This window comes from Protopterus annectens, chromosome 11.part0, assembly GCF_019279795.1.
Source record: "Protopterus annectens isolate FY-2018-M chromosome 11.part0, PAN1.0, whole genome shotgun sequence".
Lineage (NCBI taxonomy): Eukaryota > Metazoa > Chordata > Ceratodontiformes > Protopteridae > Protopterus > Protopterus annectens.
The window spans coordinates 1,150,712,095-1,150,739,117 of NC_056745.1; the positions used below are offsets into that span (position 1 = coordinate 1,150,712,095).

Sequence of the window (27,023 nt, forward strand, 5' to 3'; positions counted from 1 at the left end):
ATATTAATTGGTCTTCCATTCATTCCCCTACACAACCCCTAAACATCAACCTATATAAATACTCTCAGCTCATCAACCTCACTACCATGCCCTCTAAAGACTTCTACAGTGGCAGTACCCTAGACTGGATCTTAGTCTCTCACCCCCACTACTACACTGATAGTGGAACTCTTCATGATTCCCTCAGTGACCACCTTCCCATTTTCACCAGACGTCTTCCATCTCCATTACAAGTAACTCATAATTACATCAGCACTCGCTACCTAAAAAACTTCAACCCAATAACCTTCTCAGACTCTCTAAAATCAATAAATTGGAACCCCCCTAAAAACTCTACCCCAGGATAATGCTGTTGCACACTTCAATACAACTTTCCTAAAACTGCTGGATAGTTTTGCCCCCATAAAAAACAAAAGAATAAGAAACAATACCGCCCCCTGGCTAACAAAAAACACACTAACGGCTATACGACATAGAGACAAAACCTGGGCACATTACCAAAGAAACAAAACTCCCACCATCCTTAATGAATTCAAAACACTTCACAATACCGTTAAAAAGCTTATCATAGCAGATCGGCAGAATTACTTCTCCTTACTCCAAAACAACCACAAAACCAATCCTCAAAAATTCTGGAAAGGCATCACTACCCTCCTAAAACCTGGCTCAGCAGAAAACCCAAGCCCAGATCCAAATGCACTAGATATAGATCTGGCTACCCAATTCAACTCTTTTTTTATAGACTCTATTTCCAAACTAACCTCATCCTTCTCTAATAACACCTCACCCCCTACTTCTGCATCCCCCCTCTTGTCACCCCCTTCATCTCCAGTCTCTCAACTCCCACCATTCTCTCTAAAACCCATTCCTACTTCTACCATAAGAAAACTCCTGCAAAAGCTAAAACCATGCTCCAATGCCCCCGAAAACATTCCCTCGTCCTTCCTCAGCATAGCTGCCGAAGCCATTGCCTACCGCATCAGCATCCTAATCAATCACTCTATCCAAGAAGGTCTTGTACCCAAACTCTGGAAAAGGGCTTTCATCATTCCCCTGCACCAAGGAGGCAATAATAACAATATTACAAATTTTTGTCCCATCGCCATCCTCTCTCCTATATCAAAACTCCTAGAGAAATGTATCCATATTCAACTCCTTCCTATCTCTTAGATAATAACTTACTAACTTCCACACAACACGGATTCAGACCCGGTCACAGCACCATGACTGCCCTCCTTTCCTTCCTGGAAACTGTAAATAAAGTCAGAGATTCTGGCTCTACTGTATCTACCCTCTTTCTTGACCTCTCTAAGACCTTTGATACTATCTCTCACAACCTTCTCCTAACTAAACTATCTAACCTAGACCTATCCCCTTCCTCTCTCAATTGGTTCACCAGCTATCTCTCCAACAGGCAACAAGCTGTCAAGTGGAAAAAAGCCATTTCCTCTTTCCTTAACACACCCACTGGTGTCCCCAAGGTTCCATTTTGGATCCTCTCCTCTTCAATATATTCATAAATGATTTCTTCCACTCAATTTCTTATGTTAAACTTATTCAATATGCAGATGATTCTACAATTATCTGTGCAGCCACATCCATCCCCACTCTCATAAAACTGACTCAAGACGCCTTCGCTACCACAGAACAGAGGATAAAGGACAATCATCTAGCACTCAATGCATCAAAAACCAAACTTATGGTATTTACCCCCTCAAAAACCAACACCATTGATAGAAAACTATTCTCCATCACTAGCCAGAATAACACACCTCTTGAACTGGTATCTGAAACCAAACTACTAGGAGTCCAGATTGATGACTAGCTTAAATTCAATCGCCACCTACAACTAAACATAAAAAAAACCCACCAAAAACTTGGCATGCTCTACCGACACAATCGATTCCTCACTACATCTACTAAGCTCACTCTCGCTAATACATTTCTCATCCCTTCCCTCCTTTATGGTGCCCCTCTCCTAACAAACCTACAATCATCTCTCAAAACAAAACTGTCCTCTTGTTATAATAAAATTGCCAAATTTGCCATTAGCCACAAATCATCTACCCTTCACTGTGCATCTCTCCACAAACTTAACTGGCTAGAGCTTCCCAACTATCTCTCCTATACTCAGCTCACTTTTGCTCACAAATTAATTTTTCATCCCTCCCTCTATCCCTCTCTCAGCTCTACCTTTAAAATGCACCTGCCACAAAGACTCTTAAGATCTAATAACCAAAACCTAATAGAGCTGTACAAACCCCTTCACTCTCCAGGACAAAACCTCCTGTCCTTTGCCCTGGCATGCCTATGGAACTCCCTTCCTCCCTCCATCCGTATCACCACCAACCTATTCTCCACTTCCTACAGGCAACTATATCATATATTACCAGACACCAAATAATAAGCCAACTGTAATGACATCTTATAATTCTCTAATCCTACTATTCCACTCAAGAAACTATATATTTACTACAGCAATGCTTTGTTTTTCTACAAAATTTAACCTAAAAATTTTTATTGCACCTGCTTAAATCTTGGTTTTCTACAAAATGAAACCTAAAATTGCATTGTAACTGCTTAATCTTTGTTTTGTCTTGAACCCACAAATGACTGAATTTGTAAACTGCTGTAATCTTTTTGTTACCACTGTTTTAAAGCTTTGTCTTTATTGAAATTGTAAACTGCTGTAATCTTTTTGTAACTTTGTTTTGGAGCTTTTCTCCCCAGGACTCAATTGAAAATGTGTTTTTATTGGCCCAGTGGACTATCCTGGTAAACCAACTGCAAATAAATAAATAAATAAATTTAAGCATGGTAAACCAGACTATTTGCTCACAACTGTGCCATTTCCCACAGCCAGTAGTGGCTACATGCAGCTCAGAGCAGTTTGATTAGGCCAAGAAGATACCGTGCCTGGCAAATGCAAAAGTAGTACTAACTATGGAGGAAAAAATTGGAGCTGCAAATACTACCCATTAATCAGCTATACGTATGGCAGCAGTATGCTAAACACAGCTGGCCACTGTATATATTAGGCAAGAACAGAACTAATAAAAAACAGGTGTTAACTCAAGCCAACTTTAAGTGCATAATAAAATAGAAAAATAAATAGCTTTCCTGAGTTTTTGTAATTTCAGTAACACTTTTAAAGTTTTCAGTCAATGTACACACTGGCTTAGTTCTCTGCATCTTGTTGCAGCAAGGACACTCAGCTGGCTGCAATATATGGCAAGCAAGAACAAAAGCGAACAAAAGAAAAATAGCTATACTTTCAAGCCAACACTGCTCAACTACTTAATTATAGCAGCAATGAATCTACTCCCACCAGACTTACTACTACTCTTTCCAAGTTGGCCATTACACTATACCAGAAAAAGGCTTTTATCAAAGAATAACTAACAGTGAAAATTAAATGTATATCAGATAAACAAGCAGTTTAAAATCAGAAAAACAGCAAAATGATCTATGTGCAGTAATGAAATGCAAAAATAAGTTAACTTTCCTGTTTTTGTGAAGTCTTGTAACTCTGTTAAGCTTTTCAGCAACACTTTCTCCAATATTTTTTTTTAACATCTGACAACTTCTATTCTTTGTTCTACACAGAACATTCCTACTTTTTTAATTAAATGTAGCATACTGAATCATAAGGCATTCCAACCATGTTTTATAGATTTGTATTGCAATTTTTCTAAAAATCCTGACTCTTTGATAACTGCCTCTACTAATGTCAAACAATTATATAAGGTTCTTGAGGAATTTAATTTTTGCAACATATTTTTGGTCGATATTTCTAAGATTAATTTATCTAAGTCTGAGAATGGTAAAGTAGTTGTAGTCTTAGTGCCCATTCAGTTTGTTAAATAATTTAAAAGCTTTGGGGGTTGGATGGTTATGTACAGTGTCCTTTCCAAATTATAAGAAAATCAAAGTTGCTGGACAGTCCTTTAGAGGATATGAATCTATTTGATATATATCGTGAGAGAGTATTTAAGGCCCAGGACAAAAGAATAAATAAAAACCTATGACTAGTATAAGGATGATATACAACACTCCCTATTTTAAATGTTAACAGAATGTCAATAGTAAACACTGGATATTTACCAGAAAAGGTAATAGACCAAACCACAACATAAAGAAAAATATCTAAACAGACTTAACCTAGATTTCAGGGAAAATAAAACTGTATCTTTCAAGGCTAAATCAGACTGACTTATCTGCCATGTTTTCTACCATAGCAAATTATTGTTTTTTTTCTACTTTTTATAAAGAAATATGATATATCTAAATTCCAGTTCTCAAAATAAATACATACACAACGTCAAAAGTTATTAAAGATGGTAAAACATATAAATATAGGGATGAACTATATGTAAAGAAGGGGGAAGAACAACACTAAGAAACAGGAACTGGGTGAAAAAGAAGAAAAGTTAGGAGATCGACAGCAAAATCTTTCTGGAAAGTTATAATAAATCGTTATGGCTTCATACTGGATTGTTCCAATCTTCCATGTCATAACATTCTTTATCTTTGACATATAAAATTCAACAAAAAGTCACACCAAGCTTTTTCTGGGAATGTACAAGATCAGATTTCCAGTTCTGCAGTATCAGCCTTCTGGTAGCCATCTCAGCCACATGATTTTGATCTGCCTTCAAGAAAAGATTTCTAACATCCTCAAAACCCCCCACTGAACATGTCACAAGGGTTCCCCTTGAAAACATCTAATTCTCATAACATTGACACTCAAAACACTGAGACCATAACATCAAAAACCCAAAACACTGACAACTCATAACATTGAATTTCATAAAATTGAAAATGTATCATCAAACATGTAAATGTTATTGTTTAATCCATTAATCTTGTGGTATCACTATAAGGCGTTGTAGTTTTTATTTATATAGTTATTATTTATATAGTGTAGGAATTTATACTAATTATATAGTTTTTATTTAGCCAATCTGTACATGTTTTAAGGCCATACAGGTAAGTGATTTAGACATTATGTGCACATTCTGTATGGTGATTGCGATACAGTGGGGTTAGGAAATTAACTTTTTTTCACTGTAGTGCAATCTTTTTTTTAATTTACGAGTGGGTGTGGGGTGCATGGGGGCTTGCCCCCTGCATTAACATAGTACAATGTGTGCTTGTTAGTTTGGTGTTGTTATAGGTGGAGGGGATGTTATTTACATGTGCTTTGCTGTTTCTGATGTTGTGATGCAAAGTTTCGTTTTCTGAGTTTTCAATGCTATGAGTTTTGAGTGTTTTGGGTTTTTGATGTTATGGTTTCAGTGTTTTGATTTCGATGTTATAGGAATTAGATGTTTTGAAGTAGAACTGTCACAAGATATAGGATAACATTATCTCCAGTTACAATATTAGCTAACTGTTTAGTTCTAACCTACCGGGAAAGATCTAGCAGCGTAACCACCAAAATGGACCACCTTCACATTATTTGCCTCACAATGACAATATTTAGAATTACTAGACCGATACAATTTGTACTAATGTATAGGTTAATAATTAACAGCATTCAGTGTTTTATATTATATAGTATGATCCCTCAGACAAACAAAAGAAGATTTTAGCTGCCTGAACAACATATCCCAATTACTCAATACTTTTACCGATATCTAACTTCTTCACTTATCTTCATTTGTAAAACTGATACCCATGTTAAAATACAAATAGTAATTCTCAGCTTACAGCTCTGTAGAATAAGATTTATAAGTTATTACTTTGACACACAATTCCATATCTGGAAAAGATAACCTTTGATATTCCAGGGGTTTTACAATAAACCTCAAGGTGAATCCTCTGAGTTTTACCTCTCACTACAGAAATCTATGTAGCATCTATCTTAATATCTGCATTAATTCAACTCTAAAATACAAGTAGATAAAACTTGGGATATATAATAACAGTCAGAAAATATAGTGAATCACATTTATTATATCAATTAATGAAAATAATACACGGACATAATCTTAAAATGTATCTGAAACTTCATGTGTCATGTCAAATTGTAGTTTCAGTGCATCTGCCGTCAAAGTAGCTTAGTGTTTACTGAAAAAAAAAACATGCTCTATATAACAAGAGGACTTTCATAATTTAATGGCCAGGGTGCTTCAAGAACTGACATCTTATAAGATTTTTAATAAATAATCTTATATCCAATAACATGTTCCCACACTGAAAAAAGGTTTGCAGGGTCAAATTAATTTGATCAAAATGGGTTGACAGAAGAAATAAATATGCATAGTCACCAAGCTTCCATTTAAAAGGGACTTTGTCCAGTCAGACTTTCCTAGTAAACAAAAGTAAATAAGTATGTTATGAATGACACTAGTTGGTTTTGAATTGTGATACCCTCCAGTATAGCCATCATTCTATATAATGAGTTAATCATAATAACAAAAATGAATGGTAAGAGAGGCACCTTTTATCTTAACCTCCGTACTTAGAGTAATAAAAGTCAGCTTCTGCCCATCCATTCACAGATACTGAAGTTTTGTCCTTAGGATAATATAATAAGACAGTACACAATAATACTTCTTAACCAGTAACATAAATTTCTAATTAACCAAACTAAAGGCTTTCTATTTTAGTCTTGGATATTAAAAAAATAAACTGCAGTAATACGGTAGCATGAGATACATATTTTTTTATGATACAACCAAATTAATTTGGTTGAATTAATCTTGATATACTACAAAGTATTCTGCTATGCAATATAATATAAGATAGTACCCAAGAATCAAATGAAACTGCTAAATACCTTTACAGCTGCAGACACATTTTCAACTCACTTTTGCATTAGAGTGGTTTGCACTGTTGTGTTAAAACTGATGGAAGGTGACCCCCCCCCTTCAGACCTTATACTCATTTAATTTAAGCTAATTTAACATGTTAACATAGTCTATTTTCACAGAGCAAAACTTCCCTGGTGAAAGCACCTCCTTCAGCCACTAACTTCTGCTGAGACTTTTTCAACCTAGAAACAAAAACAACAACAACAAAAAAACAATATTGAGAAGACTGGTCTCCAACTATTAATAGAACAGCATCCTTCTGTTAGACTTAGCAGGCCTCAGGAAAATGCTGCTCCCATAAAAATAAAATTAAATACAGTGACTCACCTCAAGCAGTCCATGTAAAAAAGAACTTATATTTCTATCTCTAAATATTTTACGTTATTGATGCTTTTTGGTAAAATGTAAAAAAAATGGAGGTTGGAAATAACTGCTAGAACTCCATTTTAAACTCATACTAACTTTAACTTGAAACTCTGCCCATGTCAACAGAAATTTCCCTCTCAAACACTCTGGTCCCTCCAATCTAACACTCTGTCTTGCTTTCTGTATACCTTGTTATAGAATCTTTTTCATCCTTACAGTGCCTTGAAACTTTAGATTCTTCTCTTTCCTTGTATTCTGCCAGTATATTTGGACATTACCTTCTGCTTCCTTCACTACTGTCTGATTGTTTTCCTAGTTGCTGTATACTGCATTGCCCCTGGAAACCCTGCTCCATTCCTCCTTGTTCAGGTTCTTTTCACTCCCCTACCCTACTCTCAGCTTACACCCACACCTCTTCCCTTACATTTATATCCACATACATACAATCATATCAAATATCAAACTGTTTACCAAGTACACCACAAAATTGCAATGTCTTTCTACACAAGCTACTATATCCCTTCCCACTCTAAAATAATCCTTACATCACTTCTTCTTTCTCCCTTCATATCTCCTACTACATCACTTCCTCATTTTCTCCTCCATATCTCCCCTAGCTCCCAATGGTAGCATCACTCTTTATAAATAAGACCCTCACTTTTCATTTCAATTGTTCACATTCTTCCTGTATTTCTACATACATTATTACACTGCTAACTCATTCTACACAATTCTTCCTCTCTGTGCACTCTCTCTATCTTCTTTCACATACAGGCACTTTACCAATGCAAAATTACAATGAATACAACAGCAAACATCTTCCTTCCAGTCTCAGCCTCTCTTCCCTTAACTCATTTCTACTTTACCCAATTACTCATAACCCATTTTATACCATGCTCATAAACATAATACAGCTGATTATACTCCTCACCTTTACACAGTTTACATACTGTCACAAACCTCTGTATACTAACTATATTCCCAACATCACCTCCAGTACTCCAAGTACTAACTCACCACATCTACTATTACCAGAACTCATCATCTTTACAATACTTCTCATCATACCTCTCAACTACAGATTTTCACAGAATGTCCAGATTTTTGCCTCATATATTTGGCTTGTTCCTCACAAAGTTTGTGGTTTTCTGCCAAATCATTGAAGAGTGAAGTCACGAAATAATAATAATAAATAATGAGAGATATTTCAGTTTCAGACTGTATATCTTTGAGAAATTATAGAATTATTGGGGGGCATAGCCAAGATGGCAAACTACTAACAGCACAGTTTTAGCTCTGCTTTATTTTCTTTTTTCCTGACAGGATTTTATTATACAACCTTAACAAAAACTTATTTTCTTATACATTTTGAGTTTTTTAAATAAACTTGGACAACTACTTGAAAGAAAAATCAAGTGTTCATGTTTTTTCTTTGTTTTTTTTTTTCCTGTCAGAAGTGTTATTGACTGTTGTGACAGAATGAGCCACTCAAAAGTGAACTTTCAACAACTCAGTGAAAAAAGAATTACAGTCTATAATGAACAGTATCCAGAAGCTTTCTGTTAAATTTGATAAACCTGAGATCAAAATGGACAATACAAAAGAAGATATGAAGAAACAAACAGAAATTTTAAAAGCGATAATAAAACAACAATCTGTTCAGATCTCAGCAATAGAAGACACATTAAATGACCTGAATAGCAAAATGGCAGAGAGTGAGAATCACACAAAATTTCTGTTAAAACAAAATACTTTGCTTATGGAAAAACTACAGTAACTAGAAAGTAGATCTAGAAAAAAAATAGTATTAGGATATATGGAATACCAGAAAAGGAAGGTGACAATATGTTGCGGTTTTTAACTAACAGGATGCCTAACATTCTAAATCTACCTGAAACTCTCTCTTGTGGTATTGAGAGAGCCCATAGATCTCTTTCAACTTCTTTGAAGAAAATTCTTGCATTTCCAGACCTAGTATTGTAAAATTTCTCTCCAGCCAAGACAAGCACCTGGCACGGAAGACTACTTGGGCTAATTCTCTGATAAAAATAAATAACACTATCAGGTTTGGCAATGACTATACTGCATCTGTTACAACCAAAAGGAAAGCAGGCATTCCATTTGTAAAAGACTTAAAGAAGCTAAACATTAAAACTCAACTAATTTTACCCGACAGAATTGAGATCTTTTCATAGATTCATAGATTAATACTAGGCTAACTGCCCTTGTGAGCCATTTCTGTGAGATTGTGTTTGTAAGGCAAACACCTTAACCATTAGGCCATCCTCCCAACCCAATATGTCTAACTAGAATCAGGAAATGCAGGCATTTCTATACATTTTCTAATAAGACATTGCCTACCAAGCTGACGAAGTGAATCATAAGGTCAGAAAACTTTTAATTCTCTAGAAGAGTTTTCTCAGAAAAAAAAAATTTGATCAATCAGCACATTTGGATTGGACTCTTGTCACCTTAAAGAGATGAGCAACAAGAAATGTCTGGTCTTCCAAGGGCAAAAATAGTAAAATAAATAAATAAATAAACAAAGAATAGTAATGTTGCTCTCATTTTCTATTTGGCCTAAATAGCTTTCTCACAGGTATTCAGATTTGCCATCTATTACAGTTCATCATCAAATATAAGGTAAAACAAACAAAAAATAATGTTTATATTTTAGCAAAATACCTTTTCTATAGTATCTGAAATAGTGTATATATGTTATTATTACTATTACTTATAAGTCCCTTTATTGTTTTATTTTAATTCTCTCTAACATTATTTTCAAACATAGACAGTAGTGTGCATGTGGTGGTGAGGGGAGTGTATTGACAGTATCTGAGCTAGTGTATATATATATATTTAATATACTGTTGCTTATAAGTCTCTATTATTCTATTTAAATCCTCTCAAACATTATTTTCTAACACAGAGAGTAGTGTGTATATGGGGGGTGTATAGTAACATGTTTAACTAATCCACTTAATTTATATATACTTTCGATACATAATTTCAAGTACTCTGTTTTTTATTTTTGTTTATTCTATCTGGTGATGTGGGTGTATGTGATGCGGTTTATCTATGTGCAGTGGGTGCTATGTTGAGTGGTTCTGACTGCATGAAAATAATTTACATACATTACCTCTGTCAAAGGAAAAATATACTTTAAAAATGATCAATACATGGTAGGTTCAGGTTAAGGTACTTTAATCTTGCAGCAAGGAGACAAAAATGTGCTAATACAGAGTTTGTCTAACTAGAATCAGGAAATGCAGGCATTTCTATACATTTTCTAATAAGACATTGCCTACCAAGCTGACGAAGTGAATCACAAGTTTTGTCATCATCATTTCGTAGTGATTGTTTTTACAGTATTCTGCTGGTACTATCAATTTTTGGGAGAAACTTCCTAAGAAAAACAGCGTGGCCTTGGCTACCACCGGTTAGATATATGCAATGTTACCATTCAAGGTACTATGGCTAATTCGAGCACAAAGCAAGTGTATAGATTGAAGTTCATTTCTCTAACAGTCCTTTGTCTATGTTATCTCTAACTTCTGCAGCTGTGCATGTTCTCATACTTCGAACTGAGCTGATTGTTTAAAATCATTACATTACAGAATATAGCATTGTTCATTCATTTCTTCCTGACCTAGCAGATAATCACCTGCTTCTCAAGTACATTTCCAAAAGGCATAAACATGAATATTGCTGTGCTAGCAATTACTAGGTCAGAGGGCATCTTGCAAGTTTCAGAAAGCACACTGCAGTTTCAAAAGCATCTTTTAGTCTCATATGAAACTCAACTGTATATAAAATAGTGCATATAAAATAGAATGAAAAACGTGTTAACTTATTTAGTTTCTAATCAGCATTACGCACACACATTAATACATATTTTTCTGACATTTCCCCCCTGTTAATACTTTTTAATTCTATTTTCAAAAGAATAAACAGTTTGCTTCTTTTCCTAACCTCTTCCATTCAGGATTTGCAGTTAAGAGAGTCATTCAGTTTAAACTTATGAAAGTGTTTCACATTCTAACAATTCTTCAATTTCAGTACTTTGATACAAAGTCTCAGAAACTGATATATCTATAAATTCTTTGATTAACTTTTTCGTACAGGGAATATCACAACAAATACATGCTCCTAATAGAAGTAATCCCACACAAATGGCAATCAGGATGTTCATTAGGATGGAACCCCACCCCCCAAACAAATGCTGGGAAAAGTCCATCAGAGGGTTTGGGCCTGGTTTGGTCATGGTCGACACTTGCTGTATCACCTCAAGGTGGTCGTTTATCTCATGTTGATGATCAGGTATATACGCACAACACTCTTCTTTGATTAAAGCACACGTACCACCTCTCGCCGCTAGGGTGAAGTCAACAGCCATACGGTTCTGGAGCACTACAGTTCTCATAGCATTCAGTTCATCAGTTATCAATTCAAGAGCAGAAAACGTTGCATTACTCATTACTTCAAGAAGTTTAGACAGTTTTCGCAACTCCCAAATCGATTTCACTGCACCATATGCAGGTAATATGCCTGCCCACGATATGACAGCATCACTCAAGTCCATGTGCGTCAGCTTGGTACCCACGGTATGATGGTCTTTCCAGCCCGCCTCGATCCATCCCACTGGATTTTCAGGCTTCCTGACAGCTTTCTTGGCTACATCTCGGGTATTTCGAATATTTCCCTGAGGCAAAACTGCAGTGTGTCATATGGCCAGAACCAGGTACCCCAAAAAACAACTGCCGGACCAATTCTCAGGTAACAATTTATATGCTTTCTTACCACACACAAAATAACAATCCTCTACCTTAGTAGTTACTTTGCTACGAAATGGTTGCCTTGCATGAAACATTTTCCTATCTATTACAGACAGTTGCTTAAAAAGTACAGGATTACGTTGCACTTCATCAATAGTCTTATGCATGGACTCAAGAAATGAGTCATAATTCGAATTACAAACTGTATCCATTCTGTTTGCTTTGGTATAATATTTGTCATGTACAGTCACATTGCACCTGCTCCAATTCACTTGAATTGTGTCATTCTTATAAAAACATACAATTCCCTTTTGTGTCACAGGCAAATACAGTGCTACCTTATCATGTGCTTTGATAGCTACGGTGTCATAAACCAAATTTTCCCAGGTCTCATTGACCCCTAGGGGGACTGCAGTCATTAATAACCCCATGTATGCTGTTGGTATGGCTGTGCAAATCCAGCAATTCGAAACATTAAAAGTCTCAGCATACACACATGTAATTGCATGATAATTATTAAAGTTCGGGTGCCAGTCTATGGTCGGCTCATCACATTTGATCAGTTCAACTTTTGTGGCTGGGAAAAGGAAAGGCCACAACAAAAAGATCAATGTTATCAGTACAGCTATCAGAATAATTATGCAAGTTTTCTGAGGTTGTTCTGCATCCCTGTTTGCTCTATACCCGGTCATTTTGTTCTCGTTGTACAACAGTAACAAGGTTTTTGTCCAGTTCAAAGTTCTTAACCAGTTTACAGTGTGTCAAATGAATCCAGGACGCTCGCTCCACGATCTTGACTGCAGTGGGTGTCGACAGTAGTACCTGGTACGGCCCTTCCCACTTTGGAGAACTCCAGTTCTTTTCCTTCACCACCTTCACCCAGACCCATGCGCCTGGGGCTACTGCTGCTTTCGATGGTCTGGTTTGCTCTGCAAAAGTTTCTTATTCAAAAATCACCTCATATACCCTGCAAGTGAACTGTCAGCCTCCTGTTCTGCAGGCATGAGAGGTTTCCATTGAGGTGTATAATATGCCCTCCCAAACAGAACTTCAAAAGGAGTTAACCCTTTTGCATTTGGAACAGTTCTCATGCTCAATAGTGCCAGAGGTAAACAGTGCACCCAGTTCTTTTGTGTCTCTCTAATCAATTTTCTAAGCTTGTGTTTCAAAACCCAATTATGCCTCTCTACTAATCCTGCAGATTGGGGGTGGTATGCACAATGATTTTTCAGAGAAATCTCGAAATAATGGCTAAGTTGTTGTATAGTTTGATTTACAAAGTGTGTGCCATTGTCACTATAAATCTTTTCCAGTATGCCAAATCTAGGAATAATTTCTTTAACGAGGACTTTTGCAACAGTAGCTGCATCTGGATTTTTAGTTGGAAAAGCTTCCACCCATTTGGAAAACATATCTATAATGACAAGGCAGTACTTCTTATTTTCGCATTTTTTCAGCTCTATAAAATCCATACAAATAGTATGGTATGGATACGGTGGTGTAGGGAAACTCCCTTGCTTAGGTTTCAATGCCCCTTGTGCATGATGCTTGTTACAAACATGGCATGCTGCACAAAAATGTTTTGTGTAGTTTGTAAATCCACACGTCGTAAACACTCGATTCACTAACTGTACCATCCCCCCTGTTGAGACATGGCACTGCCCATGGCTCAACAAAGCTGCATATCTAAACAAGTTAGATGGTAAAATTGTTTTCTTTTCTTTGGAGATGTACAGTCCCTTCTCAAAGATTGCTCCTCGTTTTATCCACTTTTGTTTTTCTACATTTGTAGTAAGTGTCTGCATTGTTTTTAACATTTCTAGGTCTAAAATCTCAGATGGTTGTAATTCCTCACTCAAAAGAAAAACTTCTGAAGCTGAAGCTGCTTGTTTTGCAGCTGTATCAGCCCTTGCATTACCTTTTGAAATTCTATCCTGTTGCTTGGTATGAGCTATGCATTTGCAAATAGCTACTTTCTGAGGTAACTGAATAGAGTCTAACAAGTCTAAAATAAATTGCGCATGGTTAATTGGTTTACCAGCAGATGTTATCATTCCTCTATTTTTCCACTGCTGCGCAAAAACATGTACAGTAGAAAAAGCATACTGACTGTCAGTGAAAATGTTCATTCTTTTACCTTTTGCCAAGGTACATGCCCTTGTCAAAGCAATCAATTCTGCTGCTTGTGCAGATAAGTTGTGTGGTAAAGACTTTGCTTCTAAAATCTCGGTATCAGAAACTACTGCATACCACACTAGCTTCTGTCCTGTAGGACCCCTCCTGCACGAGCTGTCCACATAGTATGTCACCTTGGCATCATCCAAGGGAACATTTGTGATATCTTTTCTAGGTAGTGTCTTTTGCTCAATCTCCTGCAGGCAGCAGTGTGGTTTGCCATCTGCAGGGGTTGGGAGCAAGGCTGATGGATTCAAAATTGTACATCGTTCAATTGTCATATGAGGTTGGCTCAACAGTATAGTCATACAGGAAAGATGTCTAGCAGGAGAAAGATATGCTACTTTTTCTTGCAGTAAAATAATCACGACTGCATGAGGCACTCTCAATGTGAGAGGGTGGAACAATATTACTGAGGCTGAAGCCTGCACTGCCATTGCAGCTGCGACTACTGCTTGTACACAGTGGGGCAAGGATCGCGCCACTGGGTCTAGCTGTGATGAATAATAAGCTATGGGGCGTTGTTTGTCCCCATGTTGTTGTGTTAATACTGATGTCATATAACCTTGCTTACAATCTACAGTTTGGAAAAATCGTTTATGATAGTTCGGTAATCATAAAACTAAGGAGGAAGCTATTAGTTGCTTCAGTTTGCAGATAGCTGATTCTGCTTCTGGTGTCCACGGTAATAAATCTTATGCTGTCATCGGCTTTTTGAATATCAAGTTAGTCAGTGGAGCAGATTCCAAGGCATAGTTTGGAATCCAACTCCGACAAAAGTTAGTAGTACCCAGGAAGGACATCATTTCCTTCTTGGTAGTTGGTTTAGGTGCTTGAAATATTGCTGTTTTTCTATCTTCAGCTAATATCCTGCCTTCTTTGGATATTACATATCCCAGGTATTTGACTTGTTTTTTCCAAAGTTGCAGTTTGCTTTTGTTTACCTTGTGTCCTTGAGTGGCTAAAAATTGTAATAATGCTATGGTATCCTCTCTGCATTCTTGCTGGGTGGGGGCTGCCAGCAGAATGTCGTCTACATAAAGTAAAATCTGACTGCCTTTTGGTGGGATAAATCCTGCCAGGTTACTTGCCATTTCTTGTGCGAATATTATTGGACTTTCACAATATCCCTGTAGTAGTCTCGTATATGTATACCGTTTCCCCTGAAATGTAAATGCAAACCAATATTGGCTGTCAGGGTGTATCGGTATTGAGAAAAATGCATTGCTAATATCTACCACAGAAAAATACTTTTGTTGAGGTTTCAAATCATTCAATAAAGTGTGTGGATCTGGCACCGTAGGTGCCCTGGGTATAACTGCATCATTTACAGCTTGTAAATCTTGCACCATACGCCATTCTCCGTTTGCTTTCCTAACAGAAAATAAGGGTGTATTACATGGTGAATTAGGAGATTCTGTCAAGACTCCTTCCTTAAGTAAGGCTGCTATTATAGGTTTGATTCCTATTTCTGCATCCTTTCTTAAGGGATACTGTCTCTTTTGAGGTCTAAATGCTGATTTTGGCATGATAATAACTGGTCCTGCTGTACGAATAAGTCCTACATCTGATTTCCCTGTTGACCAGAGAGTCTCTGGTATGTCTCGTAAGGCTTTTTCCTCTTCCTCTAGTAAGAGTGCTACTCAGCTATCCTCACTTGCCTGTGAGTGTACAGCTGGGTGTGTCTGCATTATCCAATTTAATTTCTGCTTTTGTCCTCCCTGTTCGGAAAGTTCTAACTCTGTCTGCTTTTCCCACCTTGTGACTTTTTCTCCTAGGTCTGCCCACTTCAAATTTCTATCTTTAGTTAAACTTACATGTGGTAATCGATTAGATTTGTAAAGTGCTAGGAATTCCTGGGGCAATGAACAGCTTACTACACTGTTTCCTTCTGTGTCCCAATACAAATTTCGTAATACTAATCTGTTAGCATGGTTTCTAAACAGTTCTTGCTCATATTCTTTATCAGGTCCTGGTCTGTTACAGTAATATAGAGTGCAATACAACAAATGCTGTTTATCAGTATCAAGGGAGGGGGATTTACTGATGGCTATGTTCATCAGTTCTTCGGTTACTGCCCCTGGACCAGTCGTAACTAAGTCCTGGCTGTACCAATAAAATGTTTCACCCTCCGGTCGCACTACAAAAGTATCCATTTGTCGCTGTGCTTCCATACCCTGCATAGTTGGAACTACGGCTATGCCAAATATCTGCATTAGGTCTCTGCCCAAAAGATTCACTGGACATTTTGCAGAAACAACAATTTTGCTTTTCTGGGTCACCCCTAAAACTGGGTCAGTTATTGCTATGTTGTGGGAGAGTGGCTCCCGATACAGCTGTCCATTAGCTGCTTTCACTAATATGTAGTCAAGTGATTCTGAATTTTCTGGTAGTTTGGAAGGATGTATCAGTGTCCGTGAAGCCCCTGAGTCACACAGGAATTTAACTTCCCTCCCCTCTACCAGAAGTGTAACTTCCGGTTTTGTGTCTAGTAAGTAGAGCTCTAAGCTCAATAATGCTAAGGCCAAAATTTCATTTTCTTCATTATCTGTGATTTCATTTACATCCTCTATTTCTTCTGTCACATCTTCTACCCTTTCTATCACATTTGCATTTGTCTTTTCTTGTTTATTCCTATCCAGTGATTCTTGACTATCATATAGTCATTCCTCACCCTCCTTATCTTCTGTGGTTACCTTCTTATTTTGTCTGCAATCCCTTGCTAAATGTCCCTTTTTCACGCATTTGAAACATTCACCCATTTTCTTTCTCTCCTCAAAGTCCTCTGATCGTTTATCAGATTGTTTGTTTCCCTGGGTATTTTTCTTACCCTTCTTCCCAGTTTGTACTACAAAGACTTCTGATCCATCTTCTACTGCAAATACTTGAGTTTTCTTTTTCTTTTTGCTATTAAAATGCCTTTCAGCATGTCTTGCATATTCAGGTAGTGACTGTAATCTACTTGTACAATGATCTACCATGTGCTTTGTAATAAAGCTGCTAATGGGTACAATACTGCCTTTTAAAAATGCATTCTTTAACTGTTGCTCATATGGGGATTCATGTGTTTGGTCTTCAGGTACCTGCATTCCCCAATGGTTATTAAAACATTCTAATAATCTGGCATAATATCTATCAACAGTTTCACCTTCTTGTTGTATGCACTGATTAATGCAAGTCCAATCAGCCCTAGGCTTCCATTTCTCAGAGATTCGGTCTGTTAGACCTTTCACTCTGTTGTCCAGTTCTGCGTTACTATGTGGGAATGGTCTAAGCTCTGGGTTACCAGGATTCCAGTTGCCACTGATCATGTGCCAATCTGGACCTACGATTTGTCTAACTACTTTCTCTACTTCCTCTCCATTCAAATGGTAACTTAACCTCATGCCTTGTAAGTCTTCTAAGAATTTTCTAAAATTAACTTTTGGATGGGGAATTCCCTCTGTGGCTTTCCAGATGTCTTCCGGTGTCCACGGTCTATATACTAGAAGAGTTGGATCCTGTCCTGCCTGCGGATTTGGTACTTCTATGAGTGGACATATCTCTTCTTCACTCATAGCTTGTGAATTTTTATTCATTTCATATTATTCAATATCCCCTCTTAAGTTGCGTGTTCGAGATCTGGTCTCGATAGGATCTCTGACAAACGGTTTTGGTTTTGCAGGAACAGCTGGGTATAGTGGAGGTGGATCAGCTTGTCCACTCGCTTCATATTCTGGTAAGGGAAGTGGAGGGGGCGGAGGAGGGGCTGTTGCTATTACCAAGTTATTGTCTTCTTTATCTAAGAACATTGCTTTTGAATTTTTAATCTTTTGGTCCCTGCGGTTTGCTTCCTCAAGCCACCTGTGTGCCTGAGGGACTCCTAATTGTCGTTGCTTTTTTAGCTGACCTTTCACGTCTGTTTTAAGTTGTCTAACAAGTTTAATAAGTGAAGGTTTATCTAAATTACCGTCAAATTTGTATTTATCAACCCATTTTCTATAATACCTAACATTATCGGCACGCTGTAATTGCATATATTTTGCGTCTTCGGTTAAGGGTGGGTCTCGGGAACTTTTCGTGCACTGATTTCCCATGTTCCCTTAGCTGAGTTAGAAATTGTTATGTAACCCTTTTTATCACGTGGTACCACGATTTTACACCTTTTCACAGTTTATCTAGAATAACTGCCTACCTATTCTGTTTCCCTGATCTATGACAAGACAGCAATCTTTTTGTCCCTGATCTGCACATGCAAATCTCCCTGACAAAACAATACTGTAACAAGTCCCTGATCTAAAACAGAAAAAAGGTAAATTCCTCCTTACCTGACTCTCCGTGTGTTGATCCACCAGAACGTTGACTCGTCCTCCAATCCCAGATCAGAAACAGTGGCTGGCCTCTTTCGAACGACAATTCAGTCGGAGGTCTTTCAAAGCAGAAGAGCCGATGTGGCCACTTCTCCGTACGGGTACATGCCACCGGGCCCAATTCTGACCTGAGCCTAGAGTGAGAGATATTTCTGGCTCGAAGGACCAAACTGTCAAAGGAAAAATATACTTTAAAAATGATCAATACATGGTAGGTTCAGGTTAAGGCACTTTAATCTTGCAGCAAGGAGACAAAAACGTTCTAATACAGAGTTTGTCTAACTAGAATCACGAAATGCAGGCATTTTTATACATTTTCTAATAAGACATTGCCTACCAAGCTGACGTAGTGAATCACAAGTTTTGTCATCATCATTTCGTAGTGATTGTTTTTACAATATTCTGCTGGTACTATCAATTTTTGTGAGAAACTTCCTAAGAAAATAACGTGGCCTTGGCTACCACCGGTTAGATATATGCAATGTTACCATTCAAGGTACTATGGCTAATTCGAGCACAAAGCAAGTGTATAGATTGCAGTTCATTTCTCTAACAGTTCTTTGCCTTTGTTATCTCTAACTTCTGCAGCTGTGCATGTTCTCATACTTTGAACAGAGCTGATTGTTTAAAATCATTACATTACAGAATATAGCATTGTTCATTCATTTCTTCCTGACCTAGCAGATAATCACCTGCCTCTCAAGTACATTTTCAAAAGGCATAAACATGAATATTGCTGTGCTAGCAATTACTAGGTCAGAGGGCATCTTGCAAGTTTCAGAAAGCACACTGCAGTTTCAAAAAGCATCTTTTAGTCTCATATGAAACTCAACTGTATATAAAATAGTGCATATAAAATAGAATGAAAAACGTGTTAACTTATTTAGTTTCTAATCAGCATTAAGCACACACATTAATACATATTTTTTCTGACAACTTCACTCTTTTAATATGCTTAACTTGTGTGGTGTTTGCTCATTACTTGGGCTCTTCTTCAAAGAATTAGAGATGCTATTGACTGTTTTTTTTACAGTAACTCCTTATTTTCAGTCCCTTTCCTGTCTAGTGTTAGTTAAATTGGTTTAGATTTTTTTCTCATACCTTGAGCTGTTTTTCAACTTATAACAGTCTAGGTTCCATGTTCAAGCTGCCAGTACTGCAGGAAATGCATTTTGAACTTTAACCCTCATTTACAGGAAGTGAACTTTTAGAATGTTAAAACAAGCAGCAGAAACACAAAAACAGAACATTTAAAATGAATTTAGTTAATTTTAAAACATATCCATGAACCTTTTATGCTCATTATCTTTTAAAAGGTGGAATAATTAAAAGAAGAAAAGGAAAGAAGACTGTAGTGGAAAGAAGAAAAAGAAGACATCTGCAGACTTAAATACACCTGGTAATCTCTGTTTAGTGACATCTTGTGGTCATCTTAATTCAGTGAAAGTTGTATCCTTTATATAAGTACAGGGCAAATATAATATACTCATGCAGCGAATCATCACAGTACAGAGGAATATGTCATTTATAGTGAAGAAAATGCTTGTTTAAAACAATATTACTGGTTTTAATGTATCATAAAAGAAGCTAAAAAATGAATATAACTTTATTAATAATTAATTAGACAGTTACTGCTATGCAGAATACTTCTGATAAACAAAGAAATACATATTACAGTAATGGAATTTCCTCTGCAGTTTCTCTGGTTCTGTAGCATGCTCCCTGTTATATTGTACACACAAATATTTACACACTGTCAGACTGCATCTTTGATTATTCAGGACTTGGCATTGTGTGTCCTGATATTTTAAAAAGTTATTTTCCTTAACTGATCCATTATCATCACTGACCCAATATACTGTTTCATATCCATATTTGATTTATGCCAGTGAAAACCATTAAATGCTTTGCTAGCTATGTCTTATATTTCTGACATTTTCTAGCTTTTGCATTGTTCAAGGGCTATCTGCTGTTCTCAACCTGGGCTCCTTTGGAATACAGATTCTTCACAAGAATAGACAGTTTCATTAAATAAGATCTAATAAGTAAAACAACTGATCTGCTTATTGCAACAGACAGTGGCACATCTAAAGGTTTAATCTCATAAAAAAATATAACAAACACATAGACCATGGGTGATCCCCAGGGAATGGAAGACCTGAGATATAATACAAAGAGGTAGTTAAGCATCAAGACTGTTGGTGGAATACAGAATACTTACAAATGCATAGCATGAATGAAGCTGATAGCATAGAAACAGAGAATGGCATGTGCCATACATAACATCTGACAGTATATTAAAATATTGTTATAGAGAGCTATTAATCATCTAAAAGTTTGTAAAATGCAGATTAAGCATCCGTACTTAAGTAAATTATGTTACATTGCAATTCTATATACATAACGACATCCACATGCAAAAGCCACTCAAATTGAAATACATATTTATGCAGACCACACTTGTATATTAAGAAGTAAGGGGTCTACAGATGTACTTACACAAGGTATAACCAACTGCCTACAAAAGCTAAATACCCCCATAACCTTTTGGTATTACTTCAGTATATAGTAGTCCCAATGCTTTCCTTGAAATGCAATTGTGATATTTAACACCTGATGTGATACTGAAATAAGCTGTGCAATGCAAGGAAACTGTAAGGTTAAAATGCAAATGAAAACAAGGAGGCATGAATCTAGCATATCTTATATGGGATAGCATATGGTTCACACCTCTGCACACTGGTTGCTATAAAATTATTTTTTATACAAAATTATTTTTACAGATGTTTGACTAGAAACCATTAATAGTGATTATAAACTTGTGCTGACAGAAATATATTTATTTGACTTCTATATAGATATTAATGCATATAACAACATTTGCATACATTACTGTACTTATACTTTAATATAAGTGGTTGTGTTCTGTGCTATATAAAATAGTTTAGAGAGAAGATGCTTAAGCCAAGTCAATCTGCTCACCATCTTTTGCCTTAATTACTCAGTTACTTCACTAATTATTGGAAAATAATATTAATGAGAAGATTTAACTCTTTGAAATGTTCTGTATTTGTCAGCAAAACAGGAAATTTAATTTTATACTAAACTTAATTTGAATTCATTTCCAGCATTTTTTATTTCCCATTGGTATGATGAAAATAAAAACTTGATCCTCACACTTCAGAATATTGCAATGAAGTACTATAAGCAAATTTCTAAGTACATGACTTAAAATATAATCATAAAAGAATGCTTCCTCTAAAGAAGTTAGATGTTAAATGTATATTCCAAGGAATAGAGGTATTGATAGTAACATGCATACAGTGGATATAAAAAGAGTACACACCCCTGTTAAAATGCCAGGATTTTGTGATATAAAAAATGAGACCACAATAAATAATTTCAAGACTTTTCCCACCTTTAATGTGACCTATAACCTGTACAATTCAATTGAAAAACAAACAAATCTGTTAGGGGAAAATATAAAAACTAAATAATGTATAATAAGCTGGTTGCATAAGTGTGCATACCATTAAACTAATACTTTGTTGAAGCACATTTTGATGTAATTACAATATTCAGTCTTCTTGGGTTTCACACCGGGCATCAATTAAAGAGATTCTGATTAACTCTAAATAAAGTTCAGCTGTCCTAGTAGGATTTTCCTGATATTTACTCAGTTGCCTGCTACAGCAAAAGCCATGGTTCAAAGAGAGCTTACAAAGCATCAAAGGGATCTCATTGTTGAAAGGTATCATTCAGGAGAAGGGTACAAAAAAATTTCCACAGCATTGGCTATACCATGGAATACAGTGAAGACAGTCATCAAAAAGTGGAGAAAATATGAGACAACAGTGACATTGCAAAAAAACTGGATGTCCCTCCAAAATTGATGAAAAGACAAAAGGAAAAGTGGTCAAGGAGGTTTCCAAGAGACCTACAGCAACACTAAAGGAGTACTGGTTGTATACTACATGTGACAACAATCTCCCGTATTCTCCATTTGTCTGGACTATGGGGTAGGTTGCAAGATGGAAGCCTTTTCTTACACAGAAAAAAATCCAGACCCAGCCTAAATTTGCAAAACAATACATCAAGTCTCCCAAAGGCATATGGGAAAATGTGTTATGGTCTGATGAGACCAAGGTTGAACTTTGTGACCACAATTCCAAAAGGTATTTTTGGTGCAAAAACAACACTTGGCATCACCAAAAGAACACCATCCCCACGGTGAAGCATTGTGGTGGCAGTATCGTGCTTTGGGGTTGCTCTTCTTCAGCTGGAACTGAGGCTTTAGTCAAGGTGGAAGGAATTATGAACAGTTCCAAATACCAGTCACTTTTGGCCCAAAACATTTAGGCGTCTGCTAGAAAACTGAAGAGGAAGAGGAATTTCACCTTTCAACACAACAATGACCCCAAGCATACATCTAAATCAACAAAAGAATGGCTTCACCAGAAGAAAATTAAAGTTTTGGAATGGCTCAGCCAGAGCCCAGACCTAAATCCAATAGAAAATCTGTGGGGTGACCTTAAAAGGGCTGTGAACAAGAGATGCCCTTGCAATCTGACAGATTTGGAGCGCTTTTGCAAGGAAGAGTGGGCAAATATTGTCAAGTCAAGATGTGCCATGCTGATAGACTCCTACCCAGGAAGACTGAATGCTGTAATTAAATTAAAAGGTGCTTCAACAAGGTATTAGTTTAAGAGTGTGACAACTTATACAACCAGCTTATTGTACATTTTTTTATTTTTTATATTTTTCCCCTAACAGATTTGTTTATTTTTCAATTGAATTGTACAGGCTATAGGTTACATTAAAGGTGGGAAAAGTTTTGAAATGACTTATTGTGGTCTCACTTTTTTATACCACAAAAACCTGGCATTTTAACAGGGGTGTGTACACTTTTTATATCCACTGTACATTCATAATACAAGCATTCACTCATTTGTATATTTACTCTCAATACATGGATACATAGAATATATTCACTCTCTTAACTGTTAATATACATATCAAACATTTACTCATAATTTACAAACACATGCACACAGTTATATTTGCGCAGTGTACTGCTCATGTTGTAAAACACACTGCACATGTGCAGAGATATGTATGTTCAGGCACGCATAATATTTTCGCAGTGTTCCTTTTGTACAACTGAGACTGTGTCCTTGAATGTGTGTGAATTTATCTTTTGACTATTTTTATCTTGCTTTTAAAATTGGTATAGATATTTTTAAGAAATAATAGGCCAGATTCCAAAAGAGTTGCTTTCAGTGTAAGTCTGCCCTGAAACCAAAAGACGTGGTTTCAATGTAAGTGACCTACTCTGGTGTAAAGCCTCTGTATAAATAGGCATACACTGGAGGGCAGATTACAAGACCTGATCTCAGCCTGCTCTCAGTGTAAATGGTCACTTACTCTGGCAACAATTCTTCTGGAATCGGGCCCAACATACAGAGTGTTCATAACCTAGTAGAAAAAATAAAATAACATTTTAAATTGCTTGGTTTTGTCAAATCATCGCTGTAATTATCTTCATGTTTGTTTAACTGCTGGGTAAAATAGACATTTTGACTCTGATATACCAACCACCAAAACATTGCTTAGTGAAGTAAACATCAGTTGTTTAGGGCTATTTCTATAAACAACATATAAAGAAGCAACACAAGACTGTAGACAAAAGCACTCTGATTAATCATACCGGACAGCAATTGGATTCTATTTTTTTCTTTTTTTTTTACACTGTGCCCTTTTTCCCCTTCTGGCTTGCCTCCCATCAGACCCCTCCTATTAATCTCAAGCTCATTCCCTCATTTGGAGGGGAGTCCCATTAGAAAAAGTGAGAACCATCCAGAACTGCCATCATTCAGGCAGACATTGGTATGTCTGATCCTTTCAATAACACCCTGGCAATGAGAGTATTTCATATGCAAGGCCTGAAACCCCCCTCAAGTGTTTGACATGGGCAACTACCTCACCACCGGGACTTCCTATGCCCTTTACCAGTGTGCATGTGCTCCTTCTTACAGCCAGCTGTAAAGATATCATGACCAACTTGGATGGTCATGCCTACATTCTCTCTGCACCAACCTTGTCATATGACTGCATCACTGCCCTTCATCTGTGGTTATGTTGGAAGAAACTGCTTGACCTGGTAGGCAACCACCTCCTTCCACCGAATATGGGATTGACCATCCTCCTAGTTGTGGCATCGAGCACCTAATCAGCTAATCAAATTCAGTTCACCTATGCTGTAATCAAGGATGCATTCCTCTATTCTAGTGAGAGCTTCACAGCTGGATTCTATTGTCCAAGCTACATGAACCTCAAGAATATGATTTTCTGACAAAATACTATCAATATTTCCATGGGATATGCAAAGTTTACACTACAAAATATAAGATGCAGTTTACTTGCAAGAAAATGACAAAACCAAAATACTTACTTGATCTGAAATACCGGTTCCTGAAAGGTCAATGGAAAGAAGTGAAGACAAATTTCCCAGGACTTCAAATCCAGCATCTGTCATTGCTTCACAGTAACAAAGGCGCAGGTATGTCAGACTATGGCATCTTTAAAATTAAACAAATTGAAGTAACTTGTATGATTTACACTATAACATTCTACTGCTAGTTTTGTGGTCACTACTTCTACATAACTATAAAACTTGAGATGTCACACAGTGAAGGAAGCCAAAATCACACACAAAGACAAACCCCATAAAACTGTAAAATTAATAATTTGCAGGAATAAGTTTATGATGAATGTGTAGTAGACAAGTAAGTTCCATATGCTGTATACTCCCCAGACATAAAGCTGCAAGGTTTAAAAGTTATCATTCTGATAGTGATATTCCATTTTGTAAGTTATCTCCACTAATATTTTAATAAACTATATATTTCCATTATTAAAAAAGTGTACAATTTACACCAAAAAGAATAACATGGGAAAGAATAACACAGCTAATTGCTGGTAGTCATTGATATACTAAACAAACTCTAAATTCATTATTTTTAAGTAAAACGGAATTAAAATATATGGTTACATACAAAGGTGAAGAAAGGGGATAACATCTGCATTCATCTTAATAAAGCATTCAAACGACTATTATAGATGGATGTAATTTTGAAGCATTCAAAATGACAAGTGTAACATTTCTCAGTCAAAAGTCTTCTTCTGCCTTTTCTTGAAGATGGATGCAGACATATAAACTCATGCCATCACCACAGCTAGTGAAATAAGATAGATTACATTCTATGCCAACTTCTTTCAAATTTTACTTAGAAATGATTCAGTAATGGTATTATTATAAAGACTTCACTTTCAAATGATGTTGATAATCTTTTAAAATGTTATTCATATTTTGTCTGATAACAGTTAAAGGCTACTAGATACACTTGTTCATTTTCAAATGTGAGCTGACCACTTTGATCTTGTTAACTGCTCAGCTGTACAAGGAAGGCTGAAGACAGCAATCAGTTGTTTGTGGAAAACATCACAAACTACAATACGATTTTGATAATTTTTCTTATTCACATAATGGAAATGTATTTTATCCGACGATCTTTGGAAAATAAACCATGTTACATCACTTAATATGTTTGTTGGCCTAGTGTTTGCAAGCTGTCCTGAATGTAAAAAACATCTTTGTCTAGCCTATTGCCAACTTTTGTTTTACTCTGTAATGTAAATAATTGCAGAAAAAGTGTATATATTTTTAATCAGATAAAAAAAATGGTGGACTAATGACAAAGGGACCAGACTGATGGGGTCAATAAAGCAAAGAAAACAGTTACAGAATCATATTTGGGGTAAAAAGTCACACATGGTCATTGTTCGCAGACTACATCAGCAGTGCATTATAATATAAACATCACATATTCAGTATATAGTGTGGTGTTTAAAAGCTGTGCTTTAGTTTCTCTAAGGGAATATATTGAATCATTGCATTGCATTATTGTTGCATAATTGCAATGCAAACAAAATTATAGTCCAAGTAGAAGTGATGCAAAATACAAGTTCAGATGAGCTTCATAGTGTTCTGATGAAAAGTAAAAAAAAACAAAAAACTGCAGAAACAGAGCAAGCTATTGCAAGAGTCATTACTATTAAAATTTCTTCCATGAGCAATAATATTAGCCATTCTCAGATTTGGAAGACAAATCTGGAAGACGCAGAGCAGGCACTAGGAATGACACCATGTTTTTAGACATGGAAAGTCAGTATTAAAGTTTTTTCAGATATATTCCACATTAGCTTTAGTATAAACAGCAGATTTTCAAAAAAGCTGAAATTAAGTTGACCTTTGACCTTTTAAACACTTTTATTTGTAGATTCAGTTAAAGCTTTCTTTAAAATAGATCATAGTAAACACTGTTAGAGAGCCCATCTCAAGTTGTTCATAGATAATTCTGCAGAAAGGAGTGTGCTATGCAGCCTGTCAGAGGTTACTCTTTCCTGGCACTACAAATGAAAGCAGATTTTTTATGAAGTACTATGCCTATCAAGAGCCAGCTTTCAGTTACTCATGTGGT

The 27,023-nt window shown here is 36.4% G+C and overlaps 1 protein-coding gene across 1 annotated transcript in view; it reads right to left on the reverse strand.

The window, feature by feature from the left end:
- The window catches only part of FBXL13 (F-box and leucine rich repeat protein 13), a 2,081,262-nt gene that overhangs the window by 188,860 nt on the left and 1,865,379 nt on the right, over nucleotides 1–27,023 (reverse strand). Inside the window, exon 17 of the mRNA XM_044088512.1 lies at nucleotides 24,935–25,061. Within this exon, the coding sequence (XP_043944447.1) occupies nucleotides 24,935–25,061 (127 nt within the window). The remainder of the gene's footprint in view (nucleotides 1–24,934; nucleotides 25,062–27,023) is intronic.